At 43.5% G+C, this 21,556-nt stretch overlaps 1 protein-coding gene across 10 annotated transcripts in view; it reads left to right on the top strand.

The window, feature by feature from the left end:
• The window catches only part of ADGRB1 (adhesion G protein-coupled receptor B1), a 281,838-nt gene that overhangs the window by 249,760 nt on the left and 10,522 nt on the right, over window positions 1-21,556 (top strand). For 7 of the 10 annotated variants that reach the window (XM_039357090.1, XM_039357092.1, XM_039357084.1 and 4 more), the window contains 4 exons: window positions 4,685-4,856; window positions 6,700-6,795; window positions 10,149-10,203; window positions 18,587-19,305. In XM_039357090.1, the coding sequence (XP_039213024.1) occupies window positions 4,685-4,856; window positions 6,700-6,795; window positions 10,149-10,203; window positions 18,587-19,305 (1,042 nt within the window). The remainder of the gene's footprint in view (window positions 1-4,684; window positions 4,857-6,699; window positions 6,796-10,148; window positions 10,204-18,586; window positions 19,306-21,556) is intronic. The other 3 variants (XM_039357091.1, XM_039357089.1, XM_039357085.1) reach the window with 1 other exon arrangement.

Genomic DNA, 21,556 nt, shown 5'->3' with positions numbered 1-21,556 from the left:
CATGTGCATAAATTTACATAACATTACATGTTATGTAAATTTATGCACATGCTCCTCCTTCTCATTTAGCCCTTTGCTCTGATGATGTTAACAGGTTGTTAACGAAAGCTCAGCAGTTAATAAAAAAGCCTTTTATCTTACATCCCAGAGCTCTTTATTTTTATCTGATTGACTTTAAATATATATGTGTGTGTGTGTGTGTGTGTGTGTGTGTAGGTCTTTGGTTATTCGGGTTTTCTCCCATGTAAAATTGGAAGTGTCTTGGCGACATTTCGACGAAGTCTCATTCATAATCTTCAGGCTGGTGCTTTCGGCTTCGTGCTTCTAGGAGCAATGTGTGATTGTAGCTGTTTCCTCCTTTTAACTGCCAGTGGGGGTATGAACTGATTGGATGAGAGCTTGGCTGTGTTCTGATTGGATGGAGGTGTGTTCTGATTGGTTAGGAGCTTGGCTGTGCTCTGATTGGCTGGGGGAGTGTTCTGTTTGGGTGGGGGCTTTGTTGTGCTCAGGTTAGTCTGAGTTAGTCTGAGGAGGAAACAGCTATAATCACACATTGCTCCTAGAAGCACGAAGCCGAAAGCACCAGCCTGAAGATGACGAATGAGACTTCGTCGAAACGTTGCCAAGACACTTCCAATTTTACGTGAGAGAAAACCCGAATAACCAAAGACCTTCATACAAACACCTGCGAAAACCTCAGAAAACATATACATACATATATATATATATATATATATATATATATATATATATATATATATAGTTAATAATGCTAAAAATATGAACCCTGGGAGTATTCATATCAAGAAATAAAATGAACACCAGGGTAGTAAAACTATAAAAGTTTAATTAAAAAGCGCCAAGCTTTCGCCGTCCCTGCCGGCATCATCAGGGCTAGAGCGCCAGAAAGTGTGAGAGTTTTTTATAGGCAAGTCAGAGTCTGCGCCCGGCTCCTCGATCTCGTCACCGGGCCTAATTGATTCAACTGCGCTTGATTGGTTTGTTTCTTCCTATTCCTCTTAGTTACGTGTGTGTTGTCATCTCTCCTCCTTTCTTTCGATTCTGGGAGGATGGGTTGAAGAACAGAGATAATTTGAACGGTAGGGGAGTTATCCCACCCATCCCAGAATCGAAAGAAAGGGGGAGAGACGACAACACACACGTAACTAAGAGGAATAGGAAGAAACAAACCAATCAAGCGCAGTTGAATCAATTAGGCCCGGTGACGAGATCGAGGAGCCGGGCGCAGACTCTGACTTGCCTATAAAAAACTCTCACACTTTCTGGCGCTCTAGCCCTGATGATGCCAGCAGGGACGGCGAAAGCTTGGCGCTTTTTAATTAAACTTTTATAGTTTTACTACCCTGGTGTTCATTTTATTTCTTGATATATATATATATATATATATATATATATATATATATATATATATATATATATATATATATATATATATATATATGTAGGTCTTTGGTTGTTCGGGTTTTCTCCCACGTAAAATTGGAAGTGTCTTGGCGACGTTTCGACGAAGTCCCATTCGTCATCTTCAGGCTGGTGCTTTCAGCTTCGTGCCTCGAGCAGCAGTGTGTGGTCTTGGCTGTTTCTTCCTTTACCTCCACTGGCAGTTAAAAGGAAGAAACAGCCAAGACCACACACTGCAGCTCGAGGCATGAAGCTGAAAGCACCAGCCTGAAGATGACGAATGGGACTTCGTCGAAACGTCGCCAAGACACTTCCAATTTTACGTGGGAGAAAACCCGAACAACCAAAGACCTACATACAAATACCCGCGAAAACCTCAGAAAACACACACACACATATATATATATATATATATATATATATATATATATATATATATATATATCTTAAAGAAATCTGCCTTGTCCCCCATCTGTTCTCTGCCCCCCAGAGAATCCTCCATGCCCCCTCCCCCCCAAGAATATGCCAAAACCTTGGGGTTAGCTCTGCTGTTTGGCCTCCTTTCCCTCCGTTTCCCTCCATTTCGTGCCCAAACCATCTCCTTGCTTTCCTCTGTAATGCCATCTGATGACTCACAGATCTGTGTTTTGCTTGGTTCTTCCTCTAAACCGGCGGTGCCTACAAGAGGTGGTCCCAAAATATTCAAAGCTCTGCCCCTTTTTCAATTTGGGATGCTTTTGCTTTGTTTTGTTTTGTTTTGACTATTCCCTAAGTGCTCAAGTCTCCACTCGCTGGTTGTCCTGTCCTCCGTAGACTTGGTCCTTCTTCTTAAAAGGCATCTGCTAAATATATATAGACGATATCTTTTCTCTGCTCTTTCTATTTTAAACCAGTCCCTACTCCTCTTTTCACATCAACTTTCAAAGCTCCCTTGAAACCTTCTATGTTCTGCCATTGATTACATCTCTGTAACTGATCTCTTTTCAGTCATCTCCTTCCTTCTGTCTCACATCACCTCCTACGTCCTCTTCTCTTTCTCTCTTTCTCTATCTCCATATCTAGCCCTGTCAGGTAGGACTTCATATACTTGATTAATTCCAGCTCCCAACAAATTCTGGGAGCTCAGATCCACCGGTCCCAAACTTGCCAAGTTTCTTAAACAATTGTTGTAAGCAAATTTAATTCTGATTTCTATCTGTCCTTATCTAAGGAGACCTCACCATTACACCTTTAGCCAGTGGTGGGATTCAAATATGACAACAACCGGTTCTCTGCGTGGATGCCACTTCCGGAAGTCCGTTCTGGGCCTGGGCAACAAAAAATTAGCTACCGGTTCTGCCAAACTGGTGCGAACCGGCTGAATCCCACCACTGCCTTTAGCATTTAGTGCTCTTATTGCTGGAGCTTTTCAAGAAATGGCTGAAGAACCATTTGTCCAGTAAGGACTTCTGCCTTGGACAGGATTGAACTAGAAGACCTCCAGGATCCCTTCCCGCCCTATGATTATACTAATACACAAATAAAATCCACGAATCAAGGAGAGAACCAACCTAGAACTAAGGATCTGTGGAGATTCTCAGTCATCCAGATCATGGTTGCCCCAAAGATGCTTTTTCCAAAGGCAACTGGTCTTTCTTGTTTTTCTTTGAAGACGTTTCGCTTCTCATCCAAGAAGCTTCTTCAGCTCTGACTGGATGGTGGGGAAATGGAAGGATTTATACTCCTTGCAGACAGCTGGTCATTTGCATCCTTTTAGAGGGTCATTGAGGCCACAGTGGTTTATCAAAGTCCACATTCTGTTTGAAAGAGGGTCAATGAGGTCATCTGTGTTAAAACTGAACAGTCCTCTTTCAACAGAGGTTGAGGGATATGTCATCATCTATCTCCAGTCTATCACACAGTCCTTTCAGCAGTTCCAAGAAGGCTCCACACCCATTTGCACCACTCAGGTGACCCTGAGGACACAGACACACCTCCAAGTGGCCTCAGCGACTCTCCAAAAGAGCACAAATGACCAGCCGTCTGCAAGGAATATAAACCCGTCCATTCCACACCCTCCAGTCAGAGCTGAAGAAGCTTCTTGGATGAGAAGCGAAACATCTTCAAAGAAAAACAAGAAAGTCTAGTTGCCTTGTGAAAAAGCGCCTTTGGGTCTAGAACGAAGGAGAAATTTCCTGACAGAACAATTAACCAGTGGAACAACCTGCCTCCAGAAGTTGTGGGTGCTCCGACACTGGAAGTGACTGGACAACCATTTGTCTGAATGGTGTAGGGTTTCCTCCCTGAGCAGGGGGTTGGACTAGATGACCTCCAAGGTCCCTTCCAACTCTGTTATTCTGTATTCCATCTTTTGGGCTTTATGGATATACAACATTCATTCAGCAGCACCAAATAAACCTTGAGACCACTCACCTTTGAGGGCAAACATCAAACAAGTTATTTGGCTTTCTTCTGTCCACTTCTTAGAATTGCTAAATATAGAGCTTACTGAGGTTGCTGATCTTTGTTCTCCTGTAAGGGGTCTCCACTAGCACCCAAAGGTGACCTTCACTCTTAACTAATGTTTAATTTAATCCAGATCAGGCTTCAGTGAAGAAGACACTGAAGAATAGGAACAGCCAGATACATAGCGGTGGTGAAGTGAAGGTCCATCAAGATGGCGGGATTGATGTCCTACCTCTGTTTTTTAACGTTTGTCCCGCATGTGGTTTCACTTCTGTAGTTGTGCCTGCTTTGCTGACATTTCTGACCCACACACAAACACACACACATCCACTCACACAGAGATGGCCCTGAGCAAAACACAACTTCCTGTGGAGAATGTTGGAGAAAGAGACAAGTAGGATTCCATCTGTCTCCCTGTCTGTCTCTCTTTCTCTCTCTTTCCCTCTCTTTCATTCCTTCTCTCCCTCTCTCTCTATCCGTTCCTCCAAAGCTGCCAGAAACAATCCCAGCATTTCTTTTGTGTCTTTCTTCATTTTAAGATACACGAAAGTGGCACTGAGCATAAGGGTAGAGCGCACTTGAGTAGGCCTAATGGACAGGTCCCCTCGCTTTGTTTTCCGTCTTCTTCTCTGTCTTGTAATTCTCTTTGATTGTAGCTTGGAAGCATCTGAAGCTGTCCTGCCAGTTTCTCATGTTCTTACTCCTCCTGGAGAATTCTGGTGGGACTCCCTCGAGTGAGTGAAGGCAGTATTAGTAGTGGGCTTGTCCAGAAGCTGAGAGACTTTTCTTTCTCCTTTTTTTTTCTTTCTCCTCCCAGGGCATCCCTCTGGAGCTCCTGTGTAGTCCTTCCTCTGCTGGCCCTCACCTGGATGTCGGCAGTGCTGGCCATCACCGACCGCCGTTCGGCTCTCTTCCAGATCCTCTTTGCAGTCTTTGACTCCTTGGAGGGCTTCGTCATTGTCATGGTTCACTGCATTCTGAGAAGAGAGGTGGGCATTTGAGCATGGATGATGAGAGAACATCTTCTGACCTTTAGAAGGACATGTTCTTGTGGAAATCGGAGGAAGTGGAGGGACTGGGGAGAATGTTGCCTGCTAAATAAGAGTCTCGTTCTCTTCCACCCTTCAGTTCTGTTGAGATGGTCCACATGTTGGTGGCCAAGGGTCACACGTTGGTGGCCAAGGGTCACACTGAACATTTGGGGGAGGTGGGCAACCCTAAATTAAATGATGTGGACAGGAGTGGATCATTTAAACCAGTGTTTCTCAGCCTTGGCATCTTTGAAATCCACATATGTCTGAAATTTACTGGAACATAAATCACTAATGGCAGACTGGTTCCACTAAATTCGATGATCAGCTCCAGGTTATTTTTTCTCCTAATTTAGCACATTCAAATATGTTGGATAGATAGATAGATAGATAGATAGATAGATAGATAGATAGATAGATAGATAGATAGATAGATAGATAATAAGTAGATAGATGAAAGAAAGAGAGAGAGAGAGAGAGAGAGAGATGAAAAGATAGATGGTAGGTAGGTAGGTAGGTGGATGGATGGAGATAGATAGATAGATAGATAGATAGATAGATAGATAGATAGATAGATAGAGAAAGATAGATGATAGATGATATAGATAGAAGCATAGAATAAGTAGATAGAAGAAAGAAAGAAAAAAAGAAAGAAAGAAAGAAAGAAAGAAAGAAAGAAAGAAAGAAAGAAAGAAAGAAAGAAAGAAAGAAAGAAAGAAAGAGATATGGAAAGATAGATGGTAGACAGATAGGTAGGTAGGTAGATAGGTAGGTAGATAGATAGATAGATAGATAGATAGATAGATAGATAGATAAAGATAGATGATAGATAGATATAGATAGAAGCATAGAATAAGTAGATAGAAGAAAGAAAGAAAAAAAGAAAGAAAGAAAGAAAGAAAGAAAGAAAGAAAGAAAGAAAGAAAGAAAGAAAGAAAGAAAGAAAGAAAGAAAGAGATATGGAAAGATAGATGGTAGACAGATAGGTAGGTAGGTAGATAGGTAGGTAGATAGATAGATAGATAGATAGATAGATAGATAGATAGATAGATAGATAGATAGATAGATAGATAGATAGATAAAGATAGATGATAAATAGATATAGATAGAAGCATAGGATAAGTAGATAGAAGAAAGAAAGAAAAAAGAAAGAAAGAAAGAAAGAGAAAGAGAGAGAAAGAAAGAAAGAAAGAAAGAGAGATGGAAAGATAGATGGTAGGTAGGTAGGTAGATAGATAGATAATAGATAGATAGATAGATAGATAGATAGATAGATAGATAGATAGATGAGAGAGAGATACAGTAGATAAACAGTAAATATATATTTATAAATTTCACAGATGCATACATAGAAACACAGCCTTCTTGTGTAAACTATTCTATTGTAAACCATTCTTGGAAAATTCCAAGTTGATGGCCTTCAGACGTCTTTTTAAAAATCTAATAATAAATAAAACTATTTTATTTGCCTTTTTTAAAAAAAATGTTAATTCCTTATGGTGTTGATGTTCATGATGACAATGGTGATCGAGAAAAAGAGGAAAAAGACAAAATGTACGGCATGCGTCAAAGCAGACTTTCAGCAAAGGGGAAGCTCCCTTCCATTTTAGCCGACAGTCCTGCTGCTTAACTAATCTCAGCCGCGATTATGAAGTTTTCCTTACAGCTTCGTTAATGGCGGCTTTTAATGGCTGTGCAATTGCCCGAAAGCCAAAGCTCATTAGCAACCTAGCCCATATTTCACGCAGCGCAAGACTTGAAATTGATTCCGCCTAATGCGACAACTTTTTTTTCCCCCTAGGTGCAAGATGCTATTAAATGCCGAGTGGTGGATCGTCAGGAAGAAGCCAACGGAGATTCTGGAGGATCGTTCCAAAATGGACATGCCCAGCTTATGGTAAGTGGGAAAAAAATGCCTTGAAGGAGAGGAGAGATGTAGCTTTCATGGCTCTGGTGAACCAAGATGGCACATACCAAGATGGCGCATACAGGCTGGGAATGTTTGGAGGTTAAAACAGGAAAAAGAGTTGCGGTAACTGGGCATATCTAGTCTAACAAAGAGAAGGACGAGGGGTGAAGTGGAGAGATCTGGCCCATAGAATCACCAAGAGTTGGACACAACTGAATGGAGAACATCGTCATCATCATCACCACCACCACCATCACCATCATCATCACCATCATCATCATCACCACCATCATCATCATCATCATCACCATCACCACCACCATCATTATCATCATCACCATCATCATCGTCACCATCACCACCATTATCATCATCATCATCATCATCATCATTACGATCATCATCATCATGCCCATCATCATTATCATCATCATCACTATCATCACCACCACCACCATCATGATCATCATCATTATCATCACCATCATCATCACCATCACCATCATGATAATAGTCTTCCAATATTTGAGGAGCTTCCACAAAGAAGAGGGACCACCTATTCGCCAAAGCACCTGAGGGCAAGACAAGAAGAAATGGATGGAAATTTATTAAGGAGATATTCAATTTCCTGACACTGAGAACAATTAATCAGTGGAAGGACTTGCCTCCAGAAGCTGTGGATGCTTCATCACTGGAGGTTTTTAAGAAGAGATTGGACACCCATTTGTGTTGGACTAGAAGACCTCCAAAGTTCCTTCCAACTCTATTGTTCCATATTCTTTATTGGGAAACATCCCGTCCTTTTAGCTTGTCTGGTTGATCATCATCATCAAATGTATTTGATTAGGTTTTATTACCATTACACAGACCCATCAAAAGACTTAAAGCAAGTCAAGACTATTAGAACGTAAGGTGCTTCATCAGGCCACAAATTCATGCTAGGCCAGGATTATGCTGTCGCACCCTGGCAAGTAGCCATTTTCAGGAAATTCTCAAAACAAGACAGGAAGGTGATCTTGCTCATTCATTGCTGGTCCCCAGGTCTACATGACAGCTTTCATTATCATAAATGTATGTAATCTTTTTTAAAGAATCATCTGAATTGGTACTCAGATATTATTGCATCTGGAGGTTGCAGATTTCTTGGATACCTATAATGTTCATTGATTAATGTATGTCCCAGTTCACCCCAATTTCCAAACATAGGATGAATGAAAGCTTTCTGCTCCTTTTTATTAGTGCCTATGTTCCTCAAGTGCTTTCTTCAAGCTATGTTCTCCAGAACTGTTGGATAGCACCTGGTCACTGGCCATGCTAATTTTTCAGGGTGTTGGGAGTTATAGTCCGATGTATCTGGAAGATAGTTGCTTGAAGAAAGACTACATCAGTGTGTTGAATGAAAAATCGTCATCAGGGTCCAGTCCAAGCTGGGACTAAACAAAATGGAGACCACTTTAGAAAGAAGGTTGCAGTGTATTGAAGAGCAGAACCAGACAGCAATGTGACTCTGGAAGAAAAAAGAGCGAACACATGTAGCAGAGAGAGGGTTTTGTACCCTCTTGGGCTTTTGTTTGGAGTTGTGTCCTGTTCCTGTTTGAGGCTTTGTATTTCCTGTGTTATGTACTTTGACCTGAGTCTGAGTGTGCCCCTTTGGCATCTGTGGGTTAATCCTATTATGTCCTGTCTTAGAGTTTGGGTAGAGTATGTAGATTTTAAGGGTCTTTGTCTTCCTAATCTCTTCAGCTTCTAGCTGGAAGGCTCCAGCCTTCCTGAATGGATTATTACATCTGCATTTCTAAAAGCTGGTTTCTGCTGAGTTGTCTGGCTGGGTGTGTGTGGAGACGTTTCTGCCTTTTTTAAAGATCTTCTCCATTATTCCTTTGGGGAAATATATTCTGCCTTTTCAATATTTCCCAAAATACTTATTTCTCTGGATTCTTCCCACGAGTGGAATTCAAATTTGTTTGGATCTCCTATAACGTTGAGCCCATTGACACCCCCCCCCACTTTGACTGAAAATATTTGACAAGCCCAGTTAGACGGTAGCTTTGCTTCTTTCCTCTCTTGCCTTGCCTGCTTTTGTAAAGCACAGCTTTTCATAACATTTAAACCCTGTTTGGGAAGTGCGTTTACCGCATGAGATCCCGTCTCCCCATTTTCCAGGAGAATCAACGTGGTAGGAAGCCGTTTCTCCAAGGACAAGTCTTAAGCTTCTAGGCCTCAACTTTGTTTAGTAAGATGAAAAGAGGAGTTTGTTTTTTTTTTCCTTGCAGATGTTTTATTACCCAAACTAGGTAACAACATCAGTACTAGAAGGGAGCGGGGTTTGTGGAGAGGAGGAGGAGGAGGAGGAGGAGGAGAACTGTGGGGTCCTTGGTGCTCTCTGAGCTTGGTTTTTTGCTTGCAGACATTTCAGTACCCAACTAGGTAACATCATCAGTGCTAGAAAGGAGCGGGGTTTGTGGAGAGGAGGGGGAGGAGGAGGAAGAGGAGGAGGACTATAGGGTACTTAGTGCTCTCTGAGCTTGCTTGCTTTCTTGCGGACATTTCATTACCCAACTAGGTGACATCATCAGTGCTAGAAGGGTTTTGTGGAGTAGAAAGAAGGAGGGGGAGGAAAAGGAGGGGGAAGTGGGAGGAGGAGGAAGAGGATTGTAGGGTCCTTGGTGCTGTTTGAGGTTGGTTGTTTTTGGCAGACATTTCATTACCCAATTAGGTAACATCATCAGTGCAAGAAGATGTTGCTAGTCTGGCATTGATGATGCTACCGAGTTGGATATTGAAACTTCCTGCCAGAAAACCACCAAGCTCAGAGAGCACCAAGGACCCCCTCCCCTTCAAACCTGAGCTACAAATATTCTCCTTTATTGCATGTTGTTAGTTGCGAAGTCGTGTCCGACCCATCGTGACCCCATGGACAACGTTCCTCCAGGCCTTCCTGTCCTCTGCCATCTTCTGGAGTCCATTGAAGCTCCCACCTTCAGGGACTCCATCTAGCCATCTCATTCTCTGTCGTCCCCTTCTTCTACTGCCCTCCATATTTCCCAGCATCAGGCTCTTCTCCAGTGAGTCCTTCCTTCTCATTAGGTGGCCAAAGGACTTGAGTTTCAACTTCAGGATCTGGTCTTCTAAAGAGCAGTCAGGGTTGATCTCCTCTAGGACCGACCGGTTTGATCGATATTTGACATCTCACCTCCAAACCAATGTCCCAGATGACCAGTTGCCCTTTGGGTTTCAAGTTGGGTTGAAAAGCTGGAATGTCCAAATCTTGTCCTTTTCAGTCTTCTTTCTCCCTTCCCTGTTGCTGATCACGTCTTCCCTCTGCTTTCTCTGTCTTCCAGACGGATTTCGAGAAAGACGTGGACATGGCTTGTAGATCAGGTGAGCACATCACAGGTGAGACATCAACCATGAACCTGGTTTGGGGATTGAATTTGTTTGTTGTTGTTGTTTTAATTCACCCTTCTCCCTCGCTTCCTGATTGTGTGAAATTGTATTGCTTTTGAATCTGTAGCCCTGACCTGCCCCTTATTGATCCGATTTCCTGGAGATCTTTGAGGTTCTCCTGCTTCCTGAAGCTTCTCTTCCTGTCTTTTCTAATCGAGTGAAAAGAAGGACCAGGGGTGACAGGATAGCAGTGTTCCAATATCTAAGGGGCTGCCACAAAGAAAAGGGGGTCAACCTATTCCCCAAAGCACCTGAAAGGCGGGACGAGAAGCAATGGATGGAAGCTCACCAACCTAGAACTAAGGAGAAATTTCCAATTAATCTGTGGAACGACTTGCCTCCAGACGTTGTGAATGGTCCAACACTGGAGGTTTTGAAAAAGAGACTGGACAACCATTTCTCTGAAACGGTATAGGGTTTCCTGCTTGAGCAGGGGGTTGGACTAGATGCCTCCAAGGTCCTTTCCAACTCTGTTATTCTGTTTTCTTGTCTTTCCACTAAGATTAGGAAGGTCTTCCAAAGTTGAGTCCAGCTCACCTTGTATGATGACATGTAATCAGTCATGCGCTTTTCTTGAGGGAGTGTTTTTCTACTTTCCTCTTCTTGATTTTTCTTTTAAGTAACCAGTCAAATCCTGGAAGCTTCTCCCACTAAAAGTCTAAGCAGGTCTGACCTTCTTTAGCTTTATTCAGATAATCAAATTTCAATTAGGTTTTTCCTCTAAAGAGATGACTGGAGCTATGAAGAACAGTTGCAGGAATTGGGTATGTTTAGTCTAACGAAAAGAAGGATTAGGGGTGACATACTAGCAGTCTTTTATTATCTCAGAGGCTACCACAAAGTAGAAGGGGGTCAACCTATTCTCCAAAGCACCTGAAGGCAGGACAAGAAACAATGGATGGAAACTAACCAAAGAGAGAAGCAACCTAGAACTAAGGAGAAACTTCCTGACAATGAGAACAATTAACCAGGGGAACTACCTGCCTCCAGAAGTTGTAAATGCTCCAACACTTGAAGTTTTTAAGAAGAGGTTGCACAATCATTTATATGAAATGGTTTAGGGTCTCCTGCTTGAGTAGGGGGTTGAACTAGAAGACCACCAAGGTCCCTTCCAGCTCTATTCTTTTCTATCCCTTCCAGCTCTGCTATTCTGTTGGAGCTCCCTCAACTTAACAATGACATAATTCAAATCTTTCCATTTGGGAATGTGTAAGCGCCCAAGGTTGCAGAAAACTGGTCTCTGAGACAGCTAAAGCCCACCGTGAATTTTATTGGGCTTTTCTTTGAAAAGCTTTACCAAAGAGGCACAAAGCTTGACATGAGCTTGGATTAGACCAGGGGTAGGCCACCTTGGCTCTTTTATGACTCGTGGACTTCCAACTCCCAGAATTCCTGAGCCAGCATGGGGGAACTATGGCCCCTTCATGACTCGTGGACTTCAACTCCCAGAATTCCTGAGCTGGCATGGCTCAGCTTGGAAACCTCTCTCTTTCCCCTCAGCATGGCTGGTTCAGGAATTCTGGGAGTTGAAGTCCACGAGTCATAAAAGAGCATAGGTTGCCTACTCCTGGTCTAGGAGGTTCACTGCTTAGAGCAGGAGGATTAGGACAGGGGTAGGCAACCTTGGCTCTTTTATGACTCGTGGACTTCAAATCCCAGAATTCCTGAGCCCATGGCTCAGCTTGGAAACCTCTCCCTTTCCCCTCAGCATGGCTGGCTCAGGAATTCTGGGAGTTGAAGTCCACGAGTCATAAAAGGGCCAAAGTTGCCTACCCCTGGATTAGACCAAGTAGAGGTAACCATCTTAATGTCTTAATATGACTTTTCCATTAATATCTCACTCTATGAGCAGTTGTAAGGAAGTGGACTGAATGGAATGGAATGCTTTATTTGGCCAAGTGGGGTTAGACACCACAAGGAATTTATCTCTAGTGCAGAAGCTCTTCATGTAGACGCAACAGAATAATGCTAATCATTATCACAATAATACCAATGTGAGGAGGAGTACAGAAGATAATAAGAAGAAAAAATAATACCACAGGAATAATACACTAAATGGGTTAATGTATATAGAGACGTTAGGCAGGACTAAGAGAACTAGATCTTCAGCAGAGTGAGGGCGTGAAGGAAAAAAAATTGTCCCTGGGTCTAGTTTCCTTGGCAATTGATGCCCTCTAGCGCCATCTTGAGGGGAGCAGTTGAAAATATACAGGTCCTCAATGGAAGGCAGGCTGGTTGCAATTTTTCTTTCTGTACTCTTGACTATCTGTTTGTGATAAACCACACAGTTATAGGAGTCGAAATGACAGACTCAGTAATTGCTGTGTTGTGATTTGTGTTATGGAACATGTTGGGTACCCCCTTCCGGATATGTTTTGCAACTGAAATGAAATTTAGATGCCTGTAAGTATTATCAGGAAAAAAAATAATCTAACAAATTCTTCCCTTTGCTACCGTATCTAGAATTTTTCTCTCTTGTTAAAACCACGCTTGCGTTTATCTCGCCTGTCCAGCCAGCACCTCCCTTGGCAAAATGTGTATAAGCTTGATTTTGTGGTGCAGCATAGAGTACAACTCAACCATGGTTCACTTATAATCACTCAACAAGCCAATGACCAGGAGATGAGGACCTTTCCCATTCCCCTAGTCAATGAGGACCACCTTGACTATGGAGATTCTCAATTCATCCAGGTCATGGTTGTCCCCATAGTGCTTTTCCAAATGGCAACTAGAGTTTCTTGGGTATTTTATTTTAAATTTTAAAACATTTTGCTTCTCCTCCAAGAAGCTTCTTCAGTTCAGACCTGAAGAAGCTTCTTGGAGAAGCAAAACGTTTTCAAAGAAAAAAAAATAAGGAAGTCCACTTGCCTTTGGAATGAGGACCACCATGGTTTCAACCATCATTTGCAGCAATAAAGAAATTTGGATAATGTTGTTGAAAGATATCTAAAAGATTTCCTACTTCATGAAAGGGGAGACTTGCAAAAGAATAGCCAAGGTTGACTGCAGGACATCTAGCTTGGACCTTTGTGTCTTCTGCTCCGACCTCAGCTGCTACATATTTTCCTAGAAGGTCACAAAATCCTTAACCCTAGCTCTAACTCATACAGTGAAGTCTCTCCACCCCAAAACAGATTCCCTTCAAGTTACTCCTTGGTAGCATCCCACAAAGTCATATTTTGGTGATCTCCTAGAATCCAAGGTAGATCTTGCCTCTGATCTGTGGAAAGCTGCTATGTTCTCCTTATTTTTTCATCCTTCCCTCCCTCCTTGCCTGACAAAATGTGCGGATGGTCATCTCCACCATCTTCCTTCTCATGCTTGACCCAATGATGCTCCCTGAAACCTCTAGATCTGCTGACATTTACCTTTCCTTGCTTCAGACCTTAATTGTTGCCTGTCAGCTGATGAAAACCAACCCCTTCCTTATCCAGTCTTCCTTTCTTTAAAGCAAGGGTGAAGGTGGAGGAGTGGGGAACCATGGCTCTTTTATGACTTGTGGGCTTCAACTCCCAGAATTCCTGAACCAGCCATGGTTCCCCCATACTGGCTCAGGAATTCTAGGAGTTGAAGTCCACAGGTCAGAAAAGAGCCAAGGTTCCCCATGCTGGGTCAGGAATTCTGGGAGTTGAAGTCCACAGGTCAGAAAAGGCCCATGGTTCCCCATGCTGGCTCAGGAATTTTGGGAGTTGAAGTCCACAAGTCATGAAAGGCCCATGGTTCCCCATGCTGGCTCAGGAATTCTGGGACTTGAAGTCCACAAGTCATGAAAGGCCCATGGTTCCCCATGCTGGCTCAGGAATTCTGGAAGTCCACAAGACATAAAAGGCCCATGGTTCCCCATACTGGCTCAGGAATTCTGGGAGTTGAAGTCCACAAGTCATGAAAGGCCCATGGTTCCCCATGCTGGCTCAGGAATTCTGGGACTTGAAGTCCACAAGTCATGAAAGGCCCATGGTTCCACATGCTGGCTCAGGAATTTTGGGAGTTGAAGTCCACAAGTCATAAAAGGCCCATGGTTCCCCATGCTAGCTCAGGAATTCTGGGAGTTGAGATCCACAGGACAGAAAAGGCCCATAGTTCCCCATGCTGGCTCAGGAATTCTGGGAGTTCAAGTCCCAGAATTAAGCTAGTGCCACGGTTGTTAAGTGGATCTGCTTTCCCCACCATCATAAATAGGAGTCAATTGCTAAGTGTCCGAATTTTGACCATGGAGATGCTACAATGGTGGTGTGACAAACCGATCATAAGTCACATTTTTTCAGTGCCTCGGTAACTTTGAACGGTCACTAAATGAACTATTGTAAGTTGAGGACTACTTGGAATCAATTGCTCTTTAAAATCCTCTTCGCTGTCCTTTCCAGAACAAAAATAAAATAAAAATCAAGCCCACCACCAACTTGGTCCAGCCTTCCAAAAATCCATTTTCTCAAACCAGGATCACTTCAAGTCTTGGATTTTATCTTTCTGCTCCTGCATTTTATCCCTTCCTGGTTTTTCTTGCCTCTTTCGCTCTTCATTTTTCATTGTGGTCTGCACAACGAGGGATGGCAAATCCTCGTTTGCCTTCAGATAGCCTCTCACTTGCCCAGAAAGTGGTTAAAAAACCCCAACAATCTCAAGTTCCTTCCTGCCAGCAAACGGCTGTGCGATTTGTTGCATACAAATCGTGATATAGATTTAAAAAGCGAGGCATGAAATTGGTTTCCTTCGCCTGTTGGATGGCGTTTGGTCTTCTTTCAATTTATCTCTCTTATCCATGCATGCCCTTTAAGTGTTTCTAGCCTCCCTCCCTTCTCTTAATCCCTTTTGTCTACTTGGCACTCAAATTGTGCTGGAATTCAAATATTCGGGAAATCCTGGGGGCTCCGAGTAGCAGGTAACCAAGAGGAATTTTACTGTGTCTTTTGAATAATAATAATAATAATAATAATAATAATAATAATAATAATAATAATAATAATAGTAGTAGTAGTAGTAGTAGTAGTAGTAGTAGTAGTAGTAGTAAAGTTGGAAGGGACCTTGGAGGTCATCTAGTCCAACCCCTTGCTCAGGCAGGAAATCCTATACCATTTCAGACAAATGGCTGTCCAGTCTCTTCTTAAAAACCTCCAGTGATGGAGCATTCACCGCTTCTAGAGGCAGGTTGTTCCACTGATTAATTGTCCTCACTGTCAGGAAGTTTCTCCTTAGTTCTATGTTGCTTCTCTCCTTGATTAGTTTCCATCCATTGCTTCTTGTCCTGCCTTCAGGGGCTTTGGAGAATAGCTTGACTCCCTCTTCTTTGGGGCAGCCCCTGAGATATTGGAAGACTGAGCCGAGGTGGCACAGCAGTTAGAGTGCGGTCCTGCAGGCCACTTGAGCTGACTGTGTTCCGCAGGTCAGCGGTTCAAATCTCACCGGCTCAAGGTTGACTCAGCCTTCCATCCTTCCGGGGTAGGTAAAATGAGGACCCAGATTGTTGGGGGCAATGTAAATATATATATATATATATATATAGTATATATATATATATATACATTGCTTACTGGTGTACACCGCTTAGAGAGTGCTTGCACTTAAAGCGGTATATAAGTCTCATAAATAAATAAATAAATAAGACTGCTATCATGTCCCCTCTCATCCTTCTCTTCATTCAGCCATTAGTTTTATATCAATATACTGCAGCCAATTTTGGTCACCATATCACAAAAAAGATGTTGAGAGTTTGGAAAAAAAAATTCAGAGAAGAGCAACTAAGATGATCCAAGGCCTGGAGACTAAAACATACAAAGAACGGCTGCAGGACTTGGGTCTGGCTAGTCTAAAGAAAAGAAAAAATAGGGGAGACCTGATAGCAGTCTTCCAGTATTTGGGGGGGGGGCTGCCACAAGGCAGAGAGGGTCAGGATGTTCACCAGAGCACCAGAGGGGAGAACAAGAAACAATGGTTGGAAACTGATGAGAGAGAGAAGCAACCTGGAATTAAGGAGAAACTTCCTGACAGTGAGGACAATTAACCAATGGAACAGCTTGCCACCAGAAATTGTGGGCGCTCCATCACTGGAGCTTTTTAAGAAGAGACTGGACAATCACTTGTCTGAGATGGTATATGTTCTCCTGCTTGAGCAGGGGGCTGGATCAGAAGACCTCCAAGGGCCCTTCCAGCTCTATTCTGTTCTGTTTTGTTCTGTTCTATTCATCACTGGAGGTTTTTAAGAAGAAATTGGACAGCCACTTGTCTGAAATGATATAAGGTTTCCTGCCTGAGCTTGGGGTTGGACTAGATGACCTCCAAAGTACCTTCCAACTCTGCCATTCTATTCTATTCTATTCTATTCTATTCTATTCTATTCTATTCTATTCTATTCTATTCTGTTTTTGAGCTCTGCAGGATCTTTCTGCTTCAAATAACTGGCGTCTATACTTCTAGATTTTGAATGATTAATTAATATCCTAAAAATTGATAAACTTTCCAAGTAGTCTTTGAATGTGCATATATTCTCCAAATAATGGTTGAAAGAGCCAAATATTTTCAATGAAAAAAACTAAGCAGGTTTATCTAAGGGGGGGGGGGTTTCCCACCACCTGCTGGTCAGCTACTTTGTCCAAAAATAAAGTTGTGAATGCTCCAACACTGTAAGTTTTTAAGAAGAGACTGGACAGCCATTTGTCTGAAATGGTATAGGGTTTCCTGCTTGAGCAGGGGGTTGGAGTAGATGACCTCCAAGATCTTTTCCAACTCAGTTATTCTATATTCTATTCTATATTCATATGAATAGAACAGAACAGAACAGAATAGAAGCTGGAAGGGACCTTGGAGGTCTTCTAGTCCAGCCCCCTGCTCAAGCAGGAGAACCTATACTATACAGCCATTTGTTTGAAATGGTATAAGGTTTCCTGCCTGAGCAGGGGGTTGGACTAGATGACCTCCAAGGTCCCTTCCAACTCTGTTGTTGTTGTTGTTGTTGTTGTTGTTGTTGTTATTATTATTATTATTATTATTTTAAATGGAATCAAGTGAATACCAGCAGAAATACAGTGTCCCTATCAGGAATCAAATAACAGATTCAAGCACGGGTCTCCCTGAAGAATATATGAATTATGGTGTGGGCATTTTTAACTTTATTTACATCTGTAATTTTACCTGGATGGTTGAGGGAATCTGAGATCCATTTGGAGTAGGTTTGTGGTGGCAGGGGCATGTTCTGGTACAATAAATTGTGGAAAGTCAAATTTAATGTCAGTCCCGTTATGGGAGGCTGTGGGTGGGCATGGGTGAGTGTGTTCATTCTTGTTTGGGACAGTGGGTGACAATGACGTAATTAGGAAACAGAGAGAGTCCTTGACATTCCACCTTTTGCTTAGTGACTGTTTGAAGTTACAACAATACTAAAAAAAGGGACTTAGCACCGTTTTTCACACTTAATGGCCGTTGCGGCATCCCCAGGGTCACAGGATCAAAATTCAGACGTTTGGCGACCGACACAAATTTATGACGATTGCCGTGTCCTGGGGCTGACATGATCCCCTTTTGCCAAGTTAATGGGAGAAGCCCGATTCACTTAACAGCCCTCTTCCTAAATTGACAGCTGCCGTGATCCGCTTAACAGCTGTGGCAAGAAAGGTCATAAAGTGGGGCAAAACTCACTTATCAACAGACTCAATGGTGGGCATATGTGGAGGATTGCTTGTATGAGGAATCCTGTGTTTTAGGGGAAGGAACTGGGGTAGATCTATCCTCCGCGAGCTGCACTGACTTCCTGTGGGTCTCCGGATGCAATTCAAGGTGTTGGTTGTCACCTTTAAAGCCCTTCATGGCTTAGGACCAGGTTACTTACAGGACCACATACTGCCGCACAGTTCCCAGAGACCGGTGAGGTCCCATAGATTGGACCTCCTTTAGGTCCCGTCGGCCAGACAATGTCGGCTGGCGGGCCCTCGGGGAAGGGCCTTTTCTGTGGTGGCTCCGACCTGGTGGAATCAACTTCCCCCCGAGATTCGAACTACTCCCACCTTGCCGGCCTTCAAGAAAGCTATTAAAACTCTCCTGTTCCGGCAGGCCTGGAGTTGATGTCCCGGGGGGGGGGGGCAGGATTCGATTGGGACATGCTGTGTGAACGTACTCATTTTTAATTGTTATACTTGTTGTTTTAATTTTGTACGCCGCCCTGAGTCCCTAGGGAATTGGGCGGCATATAAATTTTATTAATAGATAGATAGATAGATAGATAGATAGATAGATAGATAGATAGATAGATAGATAGATAGATAGATAGATAGATGTGGTTGTGTCAACTCATGGTTTCCGTAGTTTCTTCTGAAATCCCGTCTCTTTCCTCCTGATTGGTTAGTGCTCAACAAAGACATTGGGACATGCCGGACCATGACCATCACCGGGACGCTGAAGCGCCCGTCCCTGCAGGATGAGGAGAAGCTGAAGCTCAACCACCCGAAGGGATCCTCCAACTTCAACAGTCTTCCAGCCAACGTCTCCAAGTTGCATCTCCAGAGCTCTCCCCACTACCTGGGCGCTCTCAACCTCAACGACTTCAACAACCACACCCTGACCTTGAAGAAGGACAAGAGCCAAGCTCCCAAATCCATCTACATCTGCGATGGAGATATCTTCAAAAAGCTGGACACCGAGCTTTCGCGCGCCCAGGAACAAGCCAGGGACACCAGCTACGTCATTCTGCCCACCAACACGTCCACCTTGAGGCCCAAACCGCCACCCCCGCCACCCCCGCCACCCCCGCCGCCACCCCCCAAGGACGACACCAAGTACAGTATCAACATTGACCAGATGCCCCAAACAAGGCTCATCCACCTCAGCATGGCCACAGATCCGGGCTTTGTGGTCAAGAGCCCACCGAGAGAGCCTGCAGGGATCAGCTGCAGGGAAGGGCAGGCTTCGTCCATGATGCAGCAGCAGCCTTTGTCTCCGCCCTTGGTCAATAAATCTACGGACTCACAGTTGCCCAACAGCTTGTGTGACACGGGCAAGAGCAGCAACACCGGAATCGTGACCAAGAACGAGGCAGTCAACACCCTCTCCATGAGCTCCCTCGAAGTAAGTGGCTGAAAACTGGTGGTCGCCTCCATACTTTTTGGTGGCAGAAGGCCCTAAATTCCATCCCTGCTAATTAAATTTTTATTTTTAAAAAAAAGCATATAGTAGTGGCCCAAATGGTGGAAACCTTTTGCGAAAAGTGTATTTTTGAGGTTTGATGGCTAATAACACCACTTTTGGGGGGATAAATACCATAAAATTATATATCAACAGAAAGATAATTTAATCAAGAATGTAATGCAATGAAGTTTGTTCAATTATCTGTACTGTATTCTATGAAAAGTTATAGCCAAATAACCAGAAAAAGGAAGCACAACTTGCTTAGGTTGATCTCAGGTAGCTTTCCTTCATCTGATTGTAGCCAATGAGCATGAGTATTTAGAGAGCCAATTGGGTATCCTCTTGTTTTGGCAACGAGCCAATCAGATCACAGTAGGATTCAGTTATTGATGTCACGTATTGAAGCTGAGAGGAGGACATTGGTCAGTGTGTTATTGTGATCGCTGTCAAGTTGGTTGGGGTTTTTTTTGTGTTCTTGAGCTGGCAGAATGTAATAAAATTAAAGTCATGGTGCAAAGATTTGACTGGTCACCCAGAAAGCGATGTAAAATAGTATTATTAACTGAACAAAGCCACAGTTATAAAGAAATTAGAAGAAAAATGGGTGGAAACTTAACCCAAGGTGGCATTTCTACTGTACACTTTTCCAAAAAGGTTTCCACAATTTTGGCCACTACTGTAGCTACTCAGGATAGATGTCTTAAAACAGTGGCGTGCAGTCTTATTTTTGAGCTCAGATTCCATGTGGAGGACTTGGCAAAGGTTTCAGTGTTTGTATTAGGACAAAGGGTCTCCAAAGTTGGCAATTTTAACACTTGGGGACTTCAGCTTCCAGAACTGTACAAAGAAGAGGGAGTACAAAGTACAAAGCAGTACAAAGATGATTAAAGGCCTGGAGACTAAATCATACGAAGAATGGTTGCAGGATTTGGGTTTGGCTAGTCTAGACAAAAGAAGGACTAGGGAGGACGTGATAGCAGTGTTTCAATATTTGAGGGGCTGCCCCAAAGAAGAGGGTGTCACGTTATCCTCCAAAGCACCAGAGGGAAGGACAAGAAACAATGGTTGGAAACTGACCCAAGAGAGAAGCAACCTGGAATTAAACAGAAACTTCCTAAAAGCAAATTAATTAACCAGTGGAATGGCTGACCTTCAGAAGTTGTGGGTGCTCCATCACTGGAGGTTTTTAAGACAAGACCGGACAGCCAATTGTCTGAAGTCTCCTGCTTGAGCAGGGGACTGGACTAGAAGACCTCCAAGGTCCCTTCCAGCTCTATTCTGCTTCTGATTCCCCAGCTAGCATGGCTGTTTTAGAGAATAACTGAATAGCAGAAGAACAAAATTGGAAGGGTTTTCTAGCTCAACCCCCACTCACATTTTAGGAAGTTTAGACCAGGCATTTTTGGCCAACGAGTTCCAGCACTGTAATCTTGGAGTGTGTCGGACTGTGATTACACTCCTATAAAATGATGTTGTTAATTAATGTCCTTCATTAAGGACAATCATTTGCTATGCACGTGCTCCCAAAGTATTTTACATGTACTTAATTTCCTCACTTATCTCTCCTAATTGTCCTTCAAGGGACAAGGAGGACCTACGCCAGTGATGGCGAACCTTTTAGAGATCGAGTGCCCAAATTGCAACCCAAAACCCACTTATGCATTGTTGGGTGCCAGGTGGGTGTGGCCCATTGGGTGGGCGTGGCCCATTGGGTGGGCATGGCCCATTGGGTGGACGTGGCTGCGGTGGTAACGGCAGACTGGGTGGGACTAAAAAGTTCAATCAATCAATCTCAACTTTGCAAGATCTTTTTTTTTCCCCGCGAGAAGTTGAAATTGACTGATTGATTGAACCTTTTTTGGGGGGGGGACATGACAGCAGAGGCCTAAAGCGAAAAGGTTTTATAAAACCCAGCTGAAGGCCTAGGACCGGGGCAACGGCACGCGTGCCCAAAGAGTGCCACCTCTGGCACCCGTGCCATAGGTTCGCCACCACTGACCTAGGTCAGTGGTGGCGAACCTATGGCACGGGTGCCAGAGGTGGCACTCTGTGGGCACGCGTGCCGTTGCCCCAGTGCTTCTTTCTGATATTATCTCACTTGATGTTCCTTCTGTGAGTCCCAGCTGGATGCAAAACCTCAGCCCCACCACCTCATGAACACGATGGACCAATGATGCAGGAACTGGGGTGT

The sequence above is a fragment of the Crotalus tigris genome, unplaced genomic scaffold (genome assembly GCF_016545835.1).
Source record: "Crotalus tigris isolate CLP2741 ecotype Arizona unplaced genomic scaffold, ASM1654583v1 scf7180000018864.669028, whole genome shotgun sequence".
NCBI lineage: Eukaryota > Metazoa > Chordata > Lepidosauria > Squamata > Viperidae > Crotalus > Crotalus tigris.
The sequence above is the reverse complement of the archived record's forward strand: the minus strand, read 5'-3'. Positions and strand labels throughout refer to the sequence as shown.